A 19,482-nucleotide genomic window follows, 5' to 3' on the forward strand; every position below is an offset into this window, starting at 1 on the left:
TCGGGTAAACAACTTCATTCGAGGACGTTTCCATTTGCTTCACCATATCTGCAATACGTCCGATTGCCGTAACAAGTTCGATCAGACAGAAGAGGTGCAAAATAATACCGACAAAATGTCGACCGCTTTCGATCCGTCAATGTCAATCGGCCACAGCCGTCAAACATTGGCCCCCGCCGGTCCCTCCGCCGCCGACACGCTGCCGAGCATCGACTTTGGCTTCGACGATTTGCGCGAGCGCATGGCAAAGTTCACGGCCAAATTCGACGCCTTTATCGAGCAGGGGCGCAAGCGCGTGTTAGAAGAGCGCAACCAGTTCCGCGTCAACATGGCCGAGCTGCAAGGTATGCGTTTCCTGGAGAGGGGATAATATGAAAATATGCTATGTGGATGCTGGGATAACTGCTAACCGTGCCACACTACCTTTACAGAGGACGAGCGGATGAAGCGCAGAGACATCGAAATCGCCCAAGTCAAAATGTCAACGTACCAGCAAACCATTGAAAAGGAAGAAGCCGAGAAGCGCGAGATGGAGAGCGCAATCGCCTCGCTCGCCGCCCAGCGCGACAGCCACATCGCCGCCCGCGACAGCCTCAAGGCGCAGATCGCCGAGACACAGGCCGAGATCGAGTCGCGGCTGGCCGCCCAGCGCGCGTACATGAAGCAGAAGGAGGCGCAGTCGCGGTACAACGTGCCCGAGCTCGACTTTTGGATCACGAACCTGTGTCTGCGGATCGAGGGCGCGGGCAAGGATGACCGGCTCAAGTTTGTGTATACGCATATTGACGAGAAGAATTGGGAGCGCGAGGCGTGGTTTGAGCTGGTGACGAGCTCGAGGGACTACGATGTGAAGCATTGTCGGCCGAAGTTGGAGCGCGCGAGCGTGGAGAGGGTGTTGGCAAAGGTTAATGAGACGAGGGAGCTGGTGGTGCTGCTGAAGGGGATGAGGGAGCTATTTGTCGAGGCGATAAAGTCTTGAGAGGTAAGAGGAGGATGATTTTAGTTATTTTACGTTCATATGAGTGCTAGATACCCGGATGATGATTTACGCAATGCATATGTTGGCAATGAATGCTCCCCGTCTCTCTCTCTCTCTCTCTTCTCTCTCTTGTCTCTCCCTCTATATGTCTAGCAATGCCACCGGAATACGACAACCATCACAGAGTGAGCAATTCATTCTCCTTCAATCTCAGAAAAGACATATCATCGATTACTTCCTCTAACAAAATAGCCACGAGCCTCTCCCATGTCCCGACACCGCAACGCCCCTTGAATCCTCACCAGCCACAACCTTGCAACCACCAAAAGTCGCAAGTCCTTTGTACCGCGTCCAAGCCCCACCAAGCCCGGACAAAACACACCTCAATCAACATCCTCCCCTCATCAAATCCCCCCGAGCCGTGCTGCTATACAACACATCACATCACATCGCATCAACTCAATCATGCCCAAACCCGACAAACACGCCGCGGCATCCCAAGCCGTCGACATTCTCGAGGAAATCTCCGCCATGCTGGTACCTTCACCACCCCATCTCTTCTCTCCCTCCCCAAAGAGAAAGGGTATTCGTTGCTGATCTGTTTGTTTGTTGGCTGCGTAGAACTGCCATATGGACCGCCGCATGCTTTCCACTTGCATCTCATTAATCGAGCAAGGCGTCCATCCGGAATCCCTCGTCGTACGTTTATTTCACTTCACCCAGCTTCACTTCTGCACGTAGTAGCGTTTGTCCAAGTATTGACTTTGTGCGTTGTATAGCAAGTCATCAAGGAGCTGCGTGAGATTGCCGACGAGACGAGGCGGGAGCAGCAGGAGGCTGCGGCAGCGAATAGTCGGTGAACCTCTGTATGCACTCGCCATTACCGCACGCGATTTTTTTTTTTTTTAAAATGCTGCTTTTGTTACCCCTGATCTTGTCTTTTAACTTTCTGGGATTTCGATTGCTTTTTGATTGATTTGGAGCTGGGACTTTCGGTAATGTTCATGGCGCTTGGGAGCGTGGATAAATACGACTATGACTGCTATATTACCACAATTGAGGGACTATGATACATGTGATACGGAGCATTATCCAATGATACTTTTTAATGTATGCAAAAGTGACAACCTTTGGTTTTTCTTTTTCAGTTCATGTTTCCCCTTTCTTCTTTTCATGCAATGCCAAAGTCGAGCGCCGTGCTGTCGGACTTGCTCCAAACAAACTCCATCAAGGTAAAATACATGGTATCCAAAATCAAATGAAAGAAAGGAAATATACAAGGAATCAAAGGAGAGAGAAATAGGAAAGGCAAAGTAATAACGACACCAAACTCCTTTACAAAATTCGTGATGCACTGGTTCATACTTCGTCATGCCTCTTGAACAACCCTCGAGATACGGGCTTTCAGCTCAAGCTCCGAGTCCAGTCCGTTACCTATGTCCGATCAAGTTGAATTCATCTTCGTCTTCATCGTCATCGTCATCTGCATCGGCATGGTCGTCATCGCTGGACTCATCCGAGTCGTACTCGTCGTCGTCGTCGTCCTCATCCTCATCCTCACCACTTCTCCAGAATCCAAGAATGTCATCGTCTGACTCTTCGTCTACTTCCTGAACGGCGGCGTGTGGTATATCCATCATCATGTGAGAAGGCGACATGGACCGCGCGTATCTCTCGAGAAAACGAGATGGTAACTCTGGCGCATTGGATGAATGCCGCCTCCTGTTGGGACCCCGCGAGCCCGCCGTAATCGAGATCCGTCGACTTCCAGGTCCCGCCTCTTCGGAGCCGGCCTCGCGTGTGAGCTGAGGCTGTTCGCCGGCGGCAGGCTGCAGAGCCTCGACACTCCGCCCCAGGATCTGCAACTCTACAGTATTATAGGATCGACATATCGAGCACTTGAGTCCGAGCCAGTGGTATGCCACCGTGCTTCTGGCCGAGCAATCGTTGCACAAGACCTTGGCTTTCGTATCACGAAAGTCCGGGGGCATCGGCTGGCTGAGGATGGCCAGGTCCAGGTTGCGAAACTGTGGCTCCATGTTTACGAGGCTCTTGTTGCAGATTGGGCACTTGTACGAGGTCCGTAGATGCTGATCGTAGCACTTCTTATGGATGCTATGGCCGCAGTTCATAAAGACGACTCGTTTCGGCGATGTAAACATGTATTCACCGCAGATGGGGCAGTCACAGTCTGTTGATCGCTCGATACACTTGTGCGAGCTCTCGATTGACGTGGTGATGCATGTCCGACATGTCTATAAACCCGCTCAGCCAAACAGTTCCTGGGGCACAAAGGGGATAGTTGACTCACCTTGCAATGGAAAAAGTCCTTGCCAAGACCCATGCCCCGGCGACATATCCCACAGTCACTGCAATGATAGATGGGCTTGTGAGTGCGGTTCTCCCAAAGCTTACAGATATTGCAGTAGTACTGCGCGGCTACTTCACCGCAGTTGCTGCAAACTTCAGATGCCTTTTGCGGTGTAGCACAGAGCATACAGAGCATGTTCTTGGTGTCCTTGCGGATAAGCGTGTGGTCCTCGTGGGCATCATGGCAGAACCGACAGGTATACCACTTCTTGCAGGTGGAACACTGCAGCTTCACGTTCCGCTCATAGTGCTCACATCCCAGCGGGCCCCGAGTTTCATGAAGCGAGGCCGCCGAATGCGTCGGCGTAGCTGCGCTTGGCGTTCTCGAATGTCGGACAGGGGCGTAGGTCGGGGCCTTGTCGCTCTCGCTGAGGACAAACACCTCCTTGACCGACGGCTCCCCGATCAACTGGTTCTGCCAGTACTTGAGCGACTCCAGGGCTCCTGCCGGGGTGGCAATCTCCCATGCCTGGCCCGGGCCGATGGAACCGTCATCAGAGTCGCTTTTGCCAAGAGGAGAGCCCGTGAACACGGAGGCACGATAGCCTTCCAGCAGGGTGTCGTGCATAAGCCTTGCCTTTTCGCTAGATGATATCTCCCGGGCGTTGATCTCCTGAATGCGCGTGCGCAGCTTCCGCATGCCATCATCCTCGGGAATGGGCCCATCCTTGGTCGACGTAGTCCTGGGCGGCGTTATCGGGAAGCCGAGGTGGTCGAGCAGAGGCCCGGGGTCAGCGGCTGGACCGGCCGGGACTTCTTCCACAAGTGCCGGCGCCTCTTCGACAATCGTCTCCTGCGTGGAAGAGCTCAGGGGCCGGGGGCCGCGTCGTTCAGGCGTCGCATCGGGGCCCTGCTGCCCATCTTTGTCGGCATCGTCGATGTCTTGGACAGCGTCCGACTGCGCGACGGGCGCCTCGTCATCGCCACCCAGCGTCGCACGGGAGATCTCGGAAAAGCGGCGCGCCTGTCGCAGCACAGGGTTGATGATGAACTCGGAGACAAGGGACGGCATTGGGAGTGCTGTTGACGGGCGCAACCGCAGCGCCTGCCGCTGAGGCGCAGCTGAAGACGGGGGATGCGGTTAAGATTTGATGAGGCGACTCAGCTCATACGAGTAGGAGGTGGCAGATGCCGAAAGGCGGTGATGCCCGGAAACTTGATTATGACAAGAAGTCGAAGGAAAGAGGCTCGAGAGGGGGGCTTCCGAGGCAAAGTGCAGCCTCAATGAGAGTCAGTAATAGGAATTCAGCTCATGAGGGTTTCCATCAGCTTGGATGACAAGGAACTGAAATATGTACTGATGAGGAATTGCAAGAGACGGCCGACCCAGATCGGCGAGCTTGACAACTAACCAGCGTCTTCTTCGGCAAGGATGACATAAGTCAGGGATTGGTTCGTCCTCTATTGCTGCAAAAGCGCGCCACTGCGCATCAGCGCTGACTGGCTTAAAGGTCGAACTGTATTGTCTTGTCTTGGACGCTTGCATGTGATTGCTCCAGCAGTTTCCGATCCATCGTCGGGTCTCATCCCAGCAGTTCTAGTTCCAGTTCCAGCGCTCAGCAGGGCCGCTTCTAGCGTGTTTTAGCGCCTCGACAGGGCTCCAGTGCTCTGAAGCGCTGAAAAGGCGCTCCCTGTGGCTCGTCTCGACGCTGCTGTGGCTGGTGCGCCTGCCGGGCCAGGTACGTACCGCCGCCCTGGGAGGACTCGGGATTGGCGCTAAGCGCAGCCACTAGCCACGCGGCTGGGCATTGGCTTAGTATTGTCGCCGGATTGCAAGGTGGCCTAATATTTCCTGAGCTGAACCAGGGGTGTTTTAGGAAGCTGTCGTATTCTATTCTTGAATATCCGACGCAAGCAGCAATATCCTTCCACGCAAACACCTCCTTTGCCATTTCCACTTCGTGTCCCTTCTCCTGAGCCGGGCTTGGCCTTCAGGACTGGTTCTCCCTTTTCTTCTCGTCGTCGTTGATGTTCGCCTTCGCCTTTTGAGTCTCCCCAGCTCGTCCGGTCATTACAAATTTGTCCCGCAGCCTGCTTCAGCCGGAGCCGCAGTTGGTCGCCTCTCCCCTTTTCTTCCTCCGACGTGTCGTGTTTCGAAAAATCTCGCGACCATTTCAATTGAGTCTATTTCTCTTCGTTTTCAATCGCAGATCCGGGGGGGAATCAGAACATTGTCTCTGAGACCATGGCTGCCGACAAGGCCGCCCTCGCCTCCGGCGCTGATCTGGGGGACGGCTTGAGGAAGCGCCAGGCACCTTCGCAAGCCGTGCCCTCGTTCATCACGGTCCAGCCGGAGGACACCAAGAAGCTGGCAAAGAAGGTATGGATACCTCCAGCGGCGAGAGGAATGGCACTCGATTGCGCGCGCAAGAACCGGCTAACAGCGCCTGCAGGAGAAGTCCTTTGTCGAAGTGCTTGCAGACTGGGAATCCGTCCTTGCCCCGCTGATCTTCACGGCCGTTGCCATCTTCACTCGATTGTATAAAATCGGTCTCAGCGACATCGTCACTTGGGACGAGGCTCAGTATGTCCATCCACCCTCGTCTGTGCCGGAGAGATGCGAGAGTCGGGCGAGTTTGCTGATTGCGCCCTTTCCGCAGCTTTGGCAAGTTTGGAAGCTACTACATCAAGCATGAATACTACTTCGACGTCCACCCTCCCCTCGGAAAGATGCTGGTCGGCCTCTCCGGTGTCCTCGCCGGCTACAACGGATCGTTCGAGTTCAAGTCCGGCGAAAAGTATCCCGAAGACGTCAACTACACCTTCATGCGCGCCTTTAATGCCGCCTTCGGCATTGCCTGTATCCCCATGGCCTACTTCACGGCCAAGGAGCTGAAGCTGACCCGACCTGCCGTCTGGTTTGTTACCCTGATGGTTCTCTGCGAAAACTCCTACACCACCATCAGCCGTTTCATCCTCCTCGACTCCATGCTGCTTTGCGGAACGTTCGCTACCACTCTTTGCTGGGTCAAGTTCCACAACCAGCGACACAACAGCTTCGAGCCCGAGTGGTTTTTCTGGCTCTTCATGACGGGCCTCAGCATTGGATGCGTTTGCAGTGTCAAGCTCGTTGGTCTCTTCGTCACTGCTCTGGTTGGCCTGTACACAATTGAGGATCTCTGGAGAAAGTATGGTGACCGGAAGATGCCTATTGTGAGTGCTTTTTCGGTAACATGTCCGTGCTTCCCGTTCGCTTACACTTTGACCAGCCTGTCCTTGCCGCCCACTTCTCTGCGCGTGTCGTGGGGCTCATCATCGTCCCCTTCCTCATCTACATGCTCTCCTTCGCCCTGCACTTTGCCATCCTCGACCACTCCGGCCCCGGCGATGCCCAGATGAGCTCCCTCTTCCAGGCTAACCTCAAGGGAACCGAGGTCGGCAAGAACAGCCCGCTGGAGATTGCCCTGGGTTCTCGCGCCACCATCAAGAACATGGGCTATGGCGGCGGCCTTCTTCACTCTCACGTTCAGACCTATCCCGAGGGCTCTGGCCAGCAGCAAGTCACCTGCTACCACCACAAGGATGCCAACAACGACTGGTTCTTCTACCCCAACCGCCACGAGCCCGATTACGATCCCGAAGGCGACATCCGGTTCATCGGTGACGGGTCAGTTATCCGTCTGATTCACGCCCAGACCGGCCGCAACCTGCACTCTCACGACATCGACGCCCCCGTCACCAAGGCCCACCGCGAAGTATCAAGCTATGGTAACCTCACCGTGGGTGATGAGAAGGACCACTGGAAGATCGAAGTCGTTCGAGATGCCGCATCCCGTGACCGCAGCCGAATCCGCACCCTTACCACCGCCTTCCGCCTGAAGCACACGGTCCTGGGCTGCTACCTACGAGCTGGAAACGTCAACCTTCCTCAGTGGGGCTTCAAGCAGATTGAGGTTACTTGCGACAAGCAGAACAACCCGCGCGACACATACACTCACTGGAACGTCGAAGCTCACTGGAACGATAGGCGTGAGTGAAATGATTTCCCCCCTTTCGCAATTTACAGGCTGACTCTCTTAATCTTCTAGTGCCCCCTAGCGACCCTGGCGTTTACAAGTCGCCCTTCATTCACGACTTCATCCACCTCAACGTCGCAATGATGACCTCGAACAACGCCCTGGTTCCGGATCCCGACAAGCAGGATGATCTGGCCTCTCAGTGGTGGCAGTGGCCCATCCTGCATGTCGGACTCCGCATGTGCTCATGGGACGACAACATTGTCAAGTACTTCCTCCTTGGCAACCCCTTTGTCTACTGGGCCTCCACTGCTTCTCTGGGAGCCGTTGCTCTCGTGATCGCATGGTATGTCGTGCGATGGCAGCGCGGATTCAAGGAGCTCAGCAACTCCGAGGTTGACCGGATCCACTACGCCGGCATCTACCCCGTCATCGGCTGGTTCCTGCACTACCTCCCCTTTGTCATCATGGCGCGTGTCACGTACGTGCACCACTACTATCCCGCGCTGTACTTTGCCATCCTTTCCCTGGGCTTCCTGGTCGATTGGGTCCTGAGGAACCGTGCGGCTGTTGTGCAGGGTGTCGCCTACGGCATCCTGTACACCGTCGTCATTGGGCTTTACATCCTGTTCATGCCCATCTGCTGGGGTATGACTGGAAGCAACAAGCAGTATTCGTACCTGAAGTGGTTCGACAACTGGCGCATCAGCGACTAAACTCGGCTTTTTGTTCGAGTATATCAGCTCGCCCGCTTTCAACACGCCGGTGATGAGAACACGCTGTTCAGCTCGTGTTCTCGTCGTGGGGGCCCCCTTTTTTTTTTCATATTGTATTATGGCGGTAGATGAAGAGTAAAGGCGACGAGTGGAGGCTGGCTGGCTTACCTGTCCAAAGAAAGAGAAACAGACACTGTAAGATTTTTTAAACCTATTTAAAGGCGTGGGATGTGTATGGGATATTTTCCACGTTAATGAAGAAAAAAGACCATGGGCTAGGTACACTAGGTAGGTAGGATGGAATTTTCGCAAGTTATATAAAAATCAGATGAAGACGGGAAAAGTGGTTGGCGGGAATAGCTATAAACAGCCGCATCTACTCGTAATGCAAGACATATCTCTCCCTAATACTGGTCCCGGAACGTGATTTAAACCGTTGCGTAATCCCTATTTGCGTTTCGTTTCTGTTGCGTTTACTACTGATGATTATGCTTCCAGCTGTCCTGGTATGGACTGCTCATCCAGGGGGGGGGGTTTCTTCCAAAAGGCCTGAGTGTCGTGTAAGTGATGAAGCCCATCGGGTATCATGTCTTTGCCAAATTTTCTTTCCTCCTCGTTCTCTCTTTGCGACAAACATGGGCTCCTGCATATACGATGCCGCATTATACAGAATTAAAGAAAAGGGAAGGATTTATATGTAAATCCCGGCCTCATTCGTTCAACAACATCCACCACCAGCTTTATTCGCATCGGCATTTAACCTCACTTGCCGGCTCCCACCAGCACTAGGCCCCTTGACGCCCGATCTCCTGTCATTCAGATTGTACTTTCCGGCTTGGATGTTCTGGTATATCCTCTCGGCGACCCTCATGAAAGCCTTCTCGACGTTCTCACCGCTCTTGGCGCTCGTCTCGACGTACTCGAGGATGCCATTGCGCCTGGCCCATTCCTCGGCCTCCTCGCGGGTGACCTCGCGCTTGTTGTCGTCCTGCTGCGTCAGGTCGGCCTTGTTGCCGACGAGCACGATGACGATGTCGGGCTCGGCAATCTGGCGCAGGTCGTTGAGCCAGTCGGTGACGTGCTGGAAGGTGGCCTTGCGGGAGAGGTCGAAGACGAGCAGGGCGCCGCTGGCGCCGCGGAAGTAGGAGCGCGTGACGGACTTGTACGTCTCCTGGCCGGCCGTGTCCCACAGGCTGAGCTTCATATGCTTCTGGGGGATGCCGCTGGTGTCGCGCCGGGGCTCCGGGAGGCCTTCGGGGGCCGGCTGCTGCTGCTGGTCTTGTTCGCTGGAGGTGGAGGGGAGAGGAGGAGGAGCGGCGGGCGTGTGAGGGGGGCCGACGGGGACGATGCGGGAGCCGAATTCGACGCCGATGGTGACGTCGTGGTGGGCGGAGAAGCGGCCTTCGCAGAGGCGGATGGTGAGGCTAGATTTGCCGCATCCTGAGTCGCCGATGCAGACGAGCTTGGCGATGTAGTCCCAGGGAGCTGAGGAGGACATGTGGAGGAGAAGAGAATGCGCGATGCGCCACGGGTTTTTGAAAGAAGCGATTGGAGTTGGTCCCGACGAGGAGAAGGTGGAGAAGCGGAGTACAGGAGGGTATGCAGAAAGGCGTCGAGAGATTGAGGAGGAAAGGGTTGGAGAGGTTTGTATGGAGGTTTTGTCGCAAGTGTAGGTGTAATTGATCGCCAAGTGGGTTTGATCTGAGGCTGTCGCTGCGATAAGCGGCACGTGCGCGGATGCGATCCGGGGTCGATTTTGGCGGTTTTGAGAGGGAATCCAAGGGACCGCAAAGAGGAGCGGCGCCAGAAATAGTAGGTCGTGAGGAGAGGATGATCCGTCGTTTTGCGAAGAGGGAGAAGAGTATGGGAATGTCGGTTGCAGAATCACACTGAGGAAGAGAAATACAAGGGAATGGGTCTATGATTTGCAAGGCAGGTGACGATGGGCGCTGCCTCGTGTGGGATGGAGAACCTGGACATGGGGTTGTCACGGGCCAGCGAAGGGGTGGTGACACGCGAGTGGACAGCTGGTGAAGGAGGCAGTTGGGGTCTGATTTTCACGGGTATGAGGAGTTTATGATGAGTTCTTATTTTATGAGAGGTAATGTGGTCTGGCCTTGTAGAAGAAGGGGATGGTGATGCTGCAACTTCATATACGTAGATGAGCCCGGAATGGCAGGCTGCAGAGCTGAAAGAAAGTACATGTACATACATGCTCGACGCTTGATGTGTCGGCAGAGGCTGTTATCGGTGACGCAAGAACGCGATAACGGATGGGCATCATGGTAACGACAGCGACTAAGCGGAATTTGGCAACTGACGGCGCCGACAAGGTACATCCACATGTCAGTTCCAGCATCACAGCACACGCCCTGACTCGTCATGCCGGTACATGCGAATGGACAGAGCGCTGTCGCCTGTAGGCAGCCATGCGCCAATCTGGACGGGAATGAGGGCCGAGATGCATGTTGTGCAGTCGGGCTCGAAGTTGTCGTTTTGGCATTCTGTTTGCTGATGTACAACGTCGGTGCTGCATCATGCAGAGGGACCACTTCCTCAAGAACTTATACCTCGGTTTGGCTGTGCGTACGATAGCAGGTAATACAGACGGCAGCCTAAACCCAACACAGAGCCTCATCGGGCATTACTCTTCTTTGAAGATGCAATTCTTTGGTCTGACTTCATGATTGCCTGTCCACTTGGAAAGCCAATACGTACCTCCTGATACACAACGGTGGCCGGGGTCAACTGACGGCTCGCCGCCCTTGTGCTCACCCAACGTCCACATCCGTCCCAGTCCAGGTATCGCGGAGGTACCGCCCCCATCCAGGCAGGCAGCACACCCGCATCCGGACCTCCTTATCGCAACCTGCCGGGTACAACCTGGTGCAGCCCAGCCGCCTATGGCTCTGTGAGGCGCTGACCGCCAGCAGCCTTTAGGCTCTCGGCCAGCGAGGGAGACGCCCACCCGCACCCCATGCGTCCCCTAGGCATTCACTAACTTTGGGGCCCTCACAGCACCTGGAGAGTCGGAGGTCACCACCTCTCAAACCGACTCATCCGCCCTGTGTCGCCTGACCTCAGCTTCCGGACTCTTGCCTTCGTTCTGCTTCCTCTCCTCTGTTCAACACCGTTGCGAGGCGGGCGAGTGCGTTTGTTCGATCAAACACCCGCCAGACATCTTACTCATATCCCTCCGCGATACAATATTGCTCTCTCCCTTCAAGTCTTTCTTACTGCTTTCTTGGGCTTGTTCTCTCCTGTTGCGTACAAGGGAGAGCGCCGCCTTACTCTTTGCTAGTGCAAGCGCCGTTCGTCATCGCCCATCAACCTGCTTGTCACTTCCATCGCATCTCTGCTCCAGCGAACGAAAAGCCCAAACGTTCGGACAACGGCGCCGCAACACAGCACCAGTTGCCGCTTACCAACCGATCGAGGTGACAACCGTGCCAGCCACTTATCGTGGGGGGCGGCGGTAGGTGAAGAGGCACCATGTTCTCTGAGTGTGCGTGATGGCATCCGACCCGTCCAAGGCCGCGTCCGGTGTGCCAGCTGCTAACACGCTGTCCCCAGACGCCTCACGATTCCTCGCGCAGTCCCAGTCCAGACTTTCGAGCTTTGGCCAAGCAGACAACGATACTCCGTCCCGGCAAAACGACTGGTCGTCCCGCCCGACCCGACCCTACCGAGACGCCGGCCGAGGAACGGGGGGCCAGAGATCTATCCTTGGGAGAGGTCATGGTGGGAACCCGTATCAGAATGGTGGAGGGGCAGCTGGCGGTGGTTCGCGCTTCGGTCAGCTTGCGTTTGGGTCTCGCATAACAGCTGCGCAAGACGCGCCTCTGTTCCATAGCACGCTGGACGAGTATCGAGAGGAGGACGACGAAGAGGAGCGCGATAGGGAGGCTGCTGATCTCTTTGCACTTCAGAGGTCACGGCGGGTCGCTGCTGCTAGCAAGCTTGCCGATAGCGTAGAGTCGGATGCCAATAGTCGAGAGTCGCTCGACGAAAGCTCCAGGCAATTCGACCATCCCTATCGAGCTCAAGGCTTCGGTCGCGGCATCAAAAGCAGTTGGAACGGGACGAGGAGCTCATACCAGGCCACTGTCCCGAGAGATACATCACTAGAAGAGGAGGAAGGGGAGCATGTTGGTCACGAAGGCGGGGATGACGACAGCGAACATGGCAACGGTCATCATAAGGGGAAGATGGTTGATGTCGGGCTGGAGTCACAGGAGGACGCCGATGACGACCCACCGGAGTCGCTTCTTGAAGAGGCAACAGACAGCAGCCCCCCAGCTTTCCAACGGTTTAAAGATCGGTCGGGACGGACGCCGCTGCTGGATCGATCAGCACGGAGCGATACCGACATGGACAGCGTGCGACATGCAGAGCCTCCAGAGGTCGATGCGAATCCCGCGGGAATCTCTTTCGTCGAGGGCGAAATCTTCCGACACGACCCCTTCTTCGCATGGATATTCCTCATCAGTCTCGCCGGCATGATGTCAACGTTCTTCTTGGTGTGGCTTAACACAGCACCTAGGAGTAGTCCTGTGGGCGACACGATCTATACGACGCTGCAAAAGTCCTTCCACATGCTGGCCGTCGACACCGTGGTAGCCGTCTTGGTGTCCTTCGTATGGCTGGCAGCATTGCGGTCCTTTGTCCGGCCGCTGGTGACCGTTATCCTAGTCGCTGTGCCGGCCATCATGTTTTCCTTCTCCGTCTTCTCGTTCGTCTCATCGTTCAAAGGGCGAACGCACGGGGCAAGCCTTCAGGATGTTGTCATGAGATGGACGGCACTCGCCCCTGCAGCTTCATGCGCCTTGTGGCTCTGGCTCGTGGTCAAAGGCAGAAGGGCCATTCAGCAGGCCATCGAAATCCTGCAGTTTGCCTCCAAGATCCTGGCTCAGAACCCAGGTCTCTTGCTGGTCGGCTTCGGATCCCTGGCCTTGATCGTTGCATGGACTTGGATCTGGCTGGCCATGTTTACGCGTGTCTTCATGGGCGGCTATTTCTCCAAGTCGTTGGTTCGATTCGTCATTCGATTCTCTAGCTGGTGGCTCGGCGCCGCGTTCGTCTTCATGTACATGTGGACGCTCTCCGTCATCAATGCGGTCCATCGAGCGGCGACGGCGGCGACAGTTTCTCAGTGGTACTTTCACCGCAACGCCGGTCCTGCTGCCCCCACAAAGGAGATTGTCATGGCCGCCTTGCTCCATGGCGTGACGACCATCTTTGGCAGCATTTGTGAATCAACACTGCTGTCTCTCATGATTCGGGCTCCCTTGATCTTCTTGCCCCGGAGACTAGGCGCCATCATCACAAACATCGCGTCGTTCTGGATACCGACGCCTGTTGTGGCTCTCACGAACCCTCTCACAGTTACCTTTGCAGCCATTCACTCTCAGGGCCTGGCCACGTCAGCCAGGGGCCTCGATCAGATGGAGTTTGTATCCCCTGCCATTCCCACCACTACGTTGACGCCAAGGGCGTTACGCCTGCGCGGCCAGGCGAACAGTCTGCTGCCCTACCGCTTGGCCAAGTTGCTCCTAGTCGCCACGCGGCTGATCATGGCTACGGGACTTGGCTTTGCGGGCTGGGTCATTACCGCAAAGCAGCTCCGAATTCAGCTCCCGGACGGCGTGGGCGTGCGAGGATCCGCGTATGCATATGTGGTCGGCATCATGGCAAGTTTTATCGGGTATTCGGTTATGGGCGCAATGGAGGGTATTCTTAGCGGAATTGTCGACGCGGTTCTCATCTGCTACGGGAGCGAGCGACGAATGGAGAGGGGCCACGGACGCTTCTGCCTCGAAGCCGCATATCTGTTTGGCGAGCGGCGAGGAAGCGGCGAGGACCTCGGATATGAGTGAACAGGCTGGACTCTGGCAGCTCCTTATATGGCATTTTCTTTTGTTTGGCACGCTCGTGCTTTTGTTTCTCCTATTGCCCACTACCTCTTTTGATTTTGCCCATGCTGCGGACTTTTGAGAAATTGGTTGACTTTGATGATAGATTGGTAGAACTCTTTGGCTTACCGGGACTAAAAAGGTCATGCAGCGGATGGGGGCTGTTGCTGCGGCAAGCTCCAAGCGGATAGGACGGGAATGGATTTCAATTTGAACTATTTCAATATTTACTATAAAGTCTCTTGGGGCTCTCTCACTACTCGCATGATCGCTCTCATCTTGACCGGGACATTCTACACTTGGCGATGTGTGTTTACATACCTTGACGCATGTCCTTGGAAAAGGAATTGATAGTGTGAAGTAGTGCTTAGGTCTTTCATAAACGGTTAGACACTTTGGCCGAGTGGTTAAGGCGATGCCCTGCTATCAACTGGTATCATAGGCATTGTGTTCGCACGCGCAGGTTCGAATCCTGCAGGTGTCGTTTCTTTTTGCTTTTTTTTCCCTCCCCTTTCAATCTCTTTCTCCCCTCTTTTGTGTGTTAGATGCGTTATTCGAGTTGCTTACATTTCAAAGAAATCGATTTGACCATGTATGTTCCTTGCTATACATGAACAGAACGAGTGGCGCTCGAGATATGTAGGTAGCATCGCGAAAAGCTTCCTTCATAAGGCGGTTGTTCTGTATATACCAAATATGTTGCAGAAAGGCGTCATTGGTCTAGGGGTTAGGATTCAACTCTTCCATGGATTTCATGAAAAGTTGAGGCCCGGATTCGAGTTCCGGATGACGCATCGCTTTTTTTTTTTTTTTTCCTTTTATTCTTTGGGATTACTACTTGTTTCGTGTACTTCTTTTTGGTGTCTTGGAAGCATCAATATGCTGTTTCTTTGATACGAAATCATGCTGTGAAAAGGTATGTCGGATCACGGCGTTGCTTTCGTACCGTGGATTGAATTGGTCAAGAGGTTTCATTCGCGTTGTCACCATCTCCTCAAACTGTCATATAAGAACCACGACATCAAAGAACAAGCGGCGTAACGTGATTCATTATTCACCTTCCGGGGCTCATAGTAGATACTGCCTTGACTGTATGTACTCCGTATATCTGATATGCCGCCCAAACTCCATCCCCATCCCCATCACTCATCCCCCCTCCTCAGGCACCTCCTCATACACAAACCCGCAATCCACCTCGCTCAGCACAAACTCCACCCTAGACTGCACGAGATCCGCCAAATCCTGCTGCGGCAGCTCTTCCTCCTCAAAGTCCCGCGCCTTGTTCGAAGCGTGCAGCTGGGCATCCGGTGCTCCCGGGTGGCGGAGCCTCCGCAGGCGGACGACATGGCCACGGCTCGCTGCGAGCCTCTGGTCGCGGGCCCTTTCAAAGGGTATGAGCAAGTGGTTCGCGGGGTCTTCGCCGAGGTGCGCTTCTCGACGGAAGAGGCCTGTTGAGGCGTAGTTTGGGCCTTGGATGGCGCCAATGGTTGGGTTTGGGTGGATGACGAGTTGCTGCGTGTCCAGATACATCCGCTTCACCAAGTCGGCGATGTGCATGTCATCGTCGTTATCAATCATGTCGTTCGACAGCGCTGGATCTTGGTAAGGAGGTTCTGGCTCAGGGTGCGGTATGAAAGGCGTGGGTCGTCGTAATCGCCGGTTCACGCCAGGGATCGTCATAAAGTGCGCCTCCGGCTCGTCCTCCTTGTCTACGGAGAATAAGAACACACGGCCAGTCGCATCGCCAACCACCATCTTTCTAAGATCGGGAGAAAAGGCGCCGCAGGAAATGGGGCCAGGGGCCTCCAGCAGTGTCCGCACATAGGGATTGGATTTCTGGCGAATGTTCCACACCATGACGGTCCCGTCGCTAGCACCCGTGTAGAATCGATCAGGGCTGTTCCCCCAGGCTGTAAACTTGACTCCCGTATCCTCCTTCTCCCGGTCTTCATAGTATTCATCCAGGGGGCGGCCGTGCTGTAGAATGAGCACAGGCTTGTCTCCCTGCGCAGTGTCCCACACGTACACTTTGCCATCCGTACACCCTGCAGTTACGTATGCGTGCATCGCCGAGTTTGGCATAAAGGTGAGCTCGTTGATGTCAGATGCAAAGCAGTCGAGGTTGTGGTATTCGGCAAATCCGTCTTCTTGCGCTCTAAACAAGTGGATTTGGGATCGCACTCCGGGCATGGCCTTCATATGGGAAGGTGAGGTTGCGGCAACGAACCTTGGTAAGACGGGATGCCAGGCCACTTCGAAGTAGTTGGCAGTTGCCGCCGTCGTGATGGGTATTCTCTGGTTGTGGACCGCGTCCCAGAGAGTCATCTCTCCCGTGTCATGCTTTTCTTCGGGAATGTCATGATCATCCCCGGAGAAACTGCGAGGAGAATATCCTACAGCAAGCAGATGCATGCAGCTCGGACCACGGCCCCATTGCATTGTCGCAGGATAATACGCCCACTTGTCCGAACCGTTGGCGTCGGTACGGGTGCATGAGAAGGAGACGTAGGGGCTGTTCCCGAGGTCGTTCATGTTGACGGTGTATATTCGAATGGCCTCGGTAGGGACGTCGGCTGCAGTGGCAACGCGCCCGGAGCCGTCCTTGGCCGCGGAGACGAAATTGACGTTGCCGCCAAAGTACCAAGTGGCCAAGGCAGTCATGGTGCTGCCAGTCTCATCAATCTTCCACACCTTGACCGTTCTGTCGAAGCTGGAGGTGTACGCCAGACCAAGGACAGGGTCATAGTCAGAACAGACAACAGACGAGTAGAGCCACGGATCTTGGCTTTGACGCATGGCCGTCGTCGAATTCTCCCCCTTTTCGACCACCGGCCGCGGGATCCTGTGATCGGGAAACGCCTTGAGCTGCCCCAGCTTTGTGGAGAGAAGGAGCAGGTTGCCAGGCTTGTTGTATTGCTGGTTATGGCTGTCCGAGTGGACGGTTGTGCCGCATAAGACGTTGTTGTTGGGCACCCAAGTGGTTGTCGCAATGTCTCCGGCACAGTTTGTGTACTCAGCAACCAGTGTCAGGGAATCTTCGTGGAGCTTGCTGAACTCGTTCTGAAAGTTCTCGTACTGGCGCATGCGACCAAATCCTCGGTTTCCTTCCATTTCGCGAGCCAAAAGCAGGGACGCCAACCGGCTAGCATGCCTCTTCTCCTGTTGCCGAGCTCTACTCGCCTTTGGATCGAGGCTCAGAACCCGTGCTTGGCTGGGCGGCACAGCCTTGCGTGCGAGCAGATCCGAGCAGTAATTGCGCACATCTCCAGGTGTCCGACGAGGCAAGGCGTTCTCGACGATTGACGGAACATTAAGGTGAAGGCAGATTTGTGCCAGAGATTCAGGGGTCGCAGGGCTGCCCGGGGGAAGATATCTCGAGAGGCACGCCATGATTTGCTGAATTTCCCCAGAGGTAAAGTCCACATGGTACACAAGGGGGCTGGTGATTTGTTCTCTCAGCTCGCGATACAGGCGGTTAGCACCTTTGGCAATGAGCACGCGATCTGCCGCTGACTGGTACGGCCGCTGCTCGAGCCCGAACCACGCGTTTTGCGACGGGCCGCTGCTGGCAGCTGGCTTCCACCTGCTGCCTTTTTGTGTACTTGGGCGGGCTTCGCGTCTCCGAGCTGTTGGTATTGCCGGCTGTCTGAGCTCTATCCACCGTCGTGTCGGCTGATTCTGTGTAGAGCTTGCCGGTGTTTGCACTCTTGGTACCACGTCGCTTTGAACTGGGGCGATGTCGCTCTGGACTGGAACGATATCGCTCTCTATCGGTTCGACATCGCTCTTAATCTGTACGATATCGCCAGCGATTGGCGGCGCTCTTGCGGGAGTGTTGATACGGAATTCCTTGGATATGAAGTCAGCCTAACCAGGGATAACATCTGGTTACAACGTTGCACTCACAGGTCTCTTAGCCAGCTCCGTAATAATCATTCTCGCCCTTGTAGTCGTCCACTCATCATTAGGAGGAAGTGTGTAGTCGTTCGTCTGGTCTAAGCGAGTGACAAACAGCGGATCCCTGGCGAACAACGAAACGGCCTGCGTCACCCGTCAGTTTCCGGCATGCCCAAAACTCGGCCATCAAACCGCTCAAACATCACGCATTACCTTGATCGCGATCTCGTCAATAGTGTACTGCGAAGCAGGCAGGTATTTCAGGGCCTGGCTCACGTACGGAGACACCTGCTGGCACGCAATGTTCTGCTTCTCCGCCCAGCTGAGGTCCACGCGCCTCTTCTTGGCCGGCGGCCCGTCGTCGTGCGGAGGGTCATGCTGCCGCCGCTGCGCCTGAGGCGTGAACGGAGCAGGCGCGCAGGCAGGCGGATGGGCGAGAAGTGGATGCTGGCTCTGGTGGTCGATGCCGCCTCCGTTTGCGACTGAGATGCCGTTGTGGCCCAATTCCAGCGGCGAGCGCGGCGGCGTCTCGGTCAGGTCGATGACCAGGGGCCTGGAGGGAGAAGTAAGCACGAGGCTCATCGGAAAGGCCAGCTCGCCCAGCGGCCGAGGGCGGGCGTCCCCCAGCAAGCCGGCTATATCGCGATATAAAGGCTTGGTTGACGCGGTTGAGGGTGTTGTCACTTACCCCATCGCGTGCCCCGATATTGAAGCTGCCCAAATTCCTTAATTAGCTAAAGAGTAGGTAGGGAGGGGGGCTGAAAGAGGGACTAGGAGATAGCTATTAGGCTAGGGACCACGTGAGGCCGTGTTACGTAATATAAAGTTAACAACTTTTTTCTTAAAGTTATAATTAGAATTCTTAGGATAACTTTTATTTTATAAAGCTTTAAACATTTATAATTATATATTTACTAATTTATATTCTAATTCTTAACTATTATATAGCTACTGTAGTATATAGTATAATATAAGGACTATGGTAATACTTTATAAATTCTTATACTTATTATATTGCTGTCAACGCTCTGAAAATCAATCACAAATAAATTCAGTCAATCGCAAGTTTGCAATTAAACTCGGCATTCATCTTCAATTCAATTGTTCTCATTACTGTTACGCTTTCAATTGTCGCGCATTGCAATGTAGCCATGTGCCCAAGCTTTGGACACTCGTATAATATTCAACACATCTCTCCTAACATTTCTCCCTAGCCTCTTAATATTGTTTCAGCACCTTAATAAACTCGAAAAAAAGACTGTCTCTTTTATTAGCTCAGTCCATCTTGGATTCTAACAACTGAAAACTCCATTTTATAGCTCCATGCCTCGGTCTTGGGTACTATTCGCAGTTCGCAACACCCAAGATCGGGTCGCGAGGGTGCGAACGTGCGAGATCCGATCCGAACTCGTCGGGACCAGCCGCACACCGAGCAGCGACGAATGTCACGCCGAGTTTGGCAATCAATCGGCACTCGCTATGCAGATACGCATCTCAGACAGTTTGAGGACAACCTTTAAAAGTCGGTTGATGTTTAAAATGCGTCAAGTACCAAGTGGTAGATGGTTGTGCACGCGGTGGCGTTCTAGCACGGCTCAAGCTGGGACCTCTTTTGCAGACATCTTTAGGCCTCGAACTGCTTGTTTAAGGAC

At 54.6% G+C, this 19,482-nt stretch overlaps 6 protein-coding genes across 6 annotated transcripts; 3 read left to right on the top strand and 3 right to left on the bottom strand.

Moving 5' to 3' along the window:
- Nucleotides 1-115: 115 nt before the first annotated feature.
- Nucleotides 116-1,839, top strand: CCMA1212_009562 (putative kinetochore protein SPC25; the record flags this gene model as incomplete). Its single annotated transcript, XM_073706641.1, has 5 exons — nt 116-344; nt 432-972; nt 1,285-1,516; nt 1,601-1,678; nt 1,759-1,839. The coding sequence occupies 5 exons, from the start codon at nt 116-118 to the stop codon at nt 1,837-1,839; spliced, it is 1,161 nt and encodes a 386-aa protein (XP_073554863.1).
- A 570-nt stretch (nt 1,840-2,409) lies between these two features.
- Nucleotides 2,410-4,361, bottom strand: CCMA1212_009563 (uncharacterized protein; the record flags this gene model as incomplete). The annotated part of the gene is made up of 2 exons (XM_073706642.1): nt 2,410-3,234; nt 3,291-4,361. 2 exons carry the CDS (start codon nt 4,359-4,361, stop codon nt 2,410-2,412), a joined length of 1,896 nt encoding a protein of 631 aa, XP_073554911.1.
- A 1,173-nt stretch (nt 4,362-5,534) lies between these two features.
- Nucleotides 5,535-8,021, top strand: CCMA1212_009565 (Dolichyl-phosphate-mannose-protein mannosyltransferase 2; the record flags this gene model as incomplete). Its single annotated transcript, XM_073706643.1, has 5 exons — nt 5,535-5,669; nt 5,743-5,873; nt 5,950-6,502; nt 6,559-7,318; nt 7,378-8,021. The coding sequence occupies 5 exons, from the start codon at nt 5,535-5,537 to the stop codon at nt 8,019-8,021; spliced, it is 2,223 nt and encodes a 740-aa protein (XP_073554859.1).
- Nucleotides 8,022-8,739: 718 nt separating this feature from the next.
- CCMA1212_009566 (Ras-related protein Rab-2A) lies at nt 8,740-9,519 on the bottom strand (the record flags this gene model as incomplete). Its single annotated transcript, XM_073706644.1, has 1 exon — nt 8,740-9,519. The coding sequence occupies one exon, from the start codon at nt 9,517-9,519 to the stop codon at nt 8,740-8,742; it is 780 nt and encodes a 259-aa protein (XP_073554860.1).
- Nucleotides 9,520-11,513: 1,994 nt separating this feature from the next.
- Nucleotides 11,514-13,897, top strand: CCMA1212_009567 (Choline transporter-like protein; the record flags this gene model as incomplete). Its single annotated transcript, XM_073706645.1, has 2 exons — nt 11,514-11,526; nt 11,595-13,897. 2 exons carry the CDS (start codon nt 11,514-11,516, stop codon nt 13,895-13,897), a joined length of 2,316 nt encoding a protein of 771 aa, XP_073554941.1.
- A 1,182-nt stretch (nt 13,898-15,079) lies between these two features.
- Nucleotides 15,080-18,523, bottom strand: CCMA1212_009570 (Rik1-associated factor 1; the record flags this gene model as incomplete). Its single annotated transcript, XM_073706646.1, has 4 exons — nt 15,080-17,782; nt 17,840-17,974; nt 18,044-18,383; nt 18,519-18,523. The coding sequence occupies 4 exons, from the start codon at nt 18,521-18,523 to the stop codon at nt 15,080-15,082; spliced, it is 3,183 nt and encodes a 1,060-aa protein (XP_073554957.1).
- Nucleotides 18,524-19,482: the final 959 nt, after the last annotated feature.

The sequence above is a fragment of the Trichoderma ghanense genome (assembly GCF_004382785.1).
Source record: "Trichoderma ghanense strain CCMA-1212 chromosome Unknown scaffold_17, whole genome shotgun sequence".
In the NCBI taxonomy this organism is placed as follows: domain Eukaryota; kingdom Fungi; phylum Ascomycota; class Sordariomycetes; order Hypocreales; family Hypocreaceae; genus Trichoderma; species Trichoderma ghanense.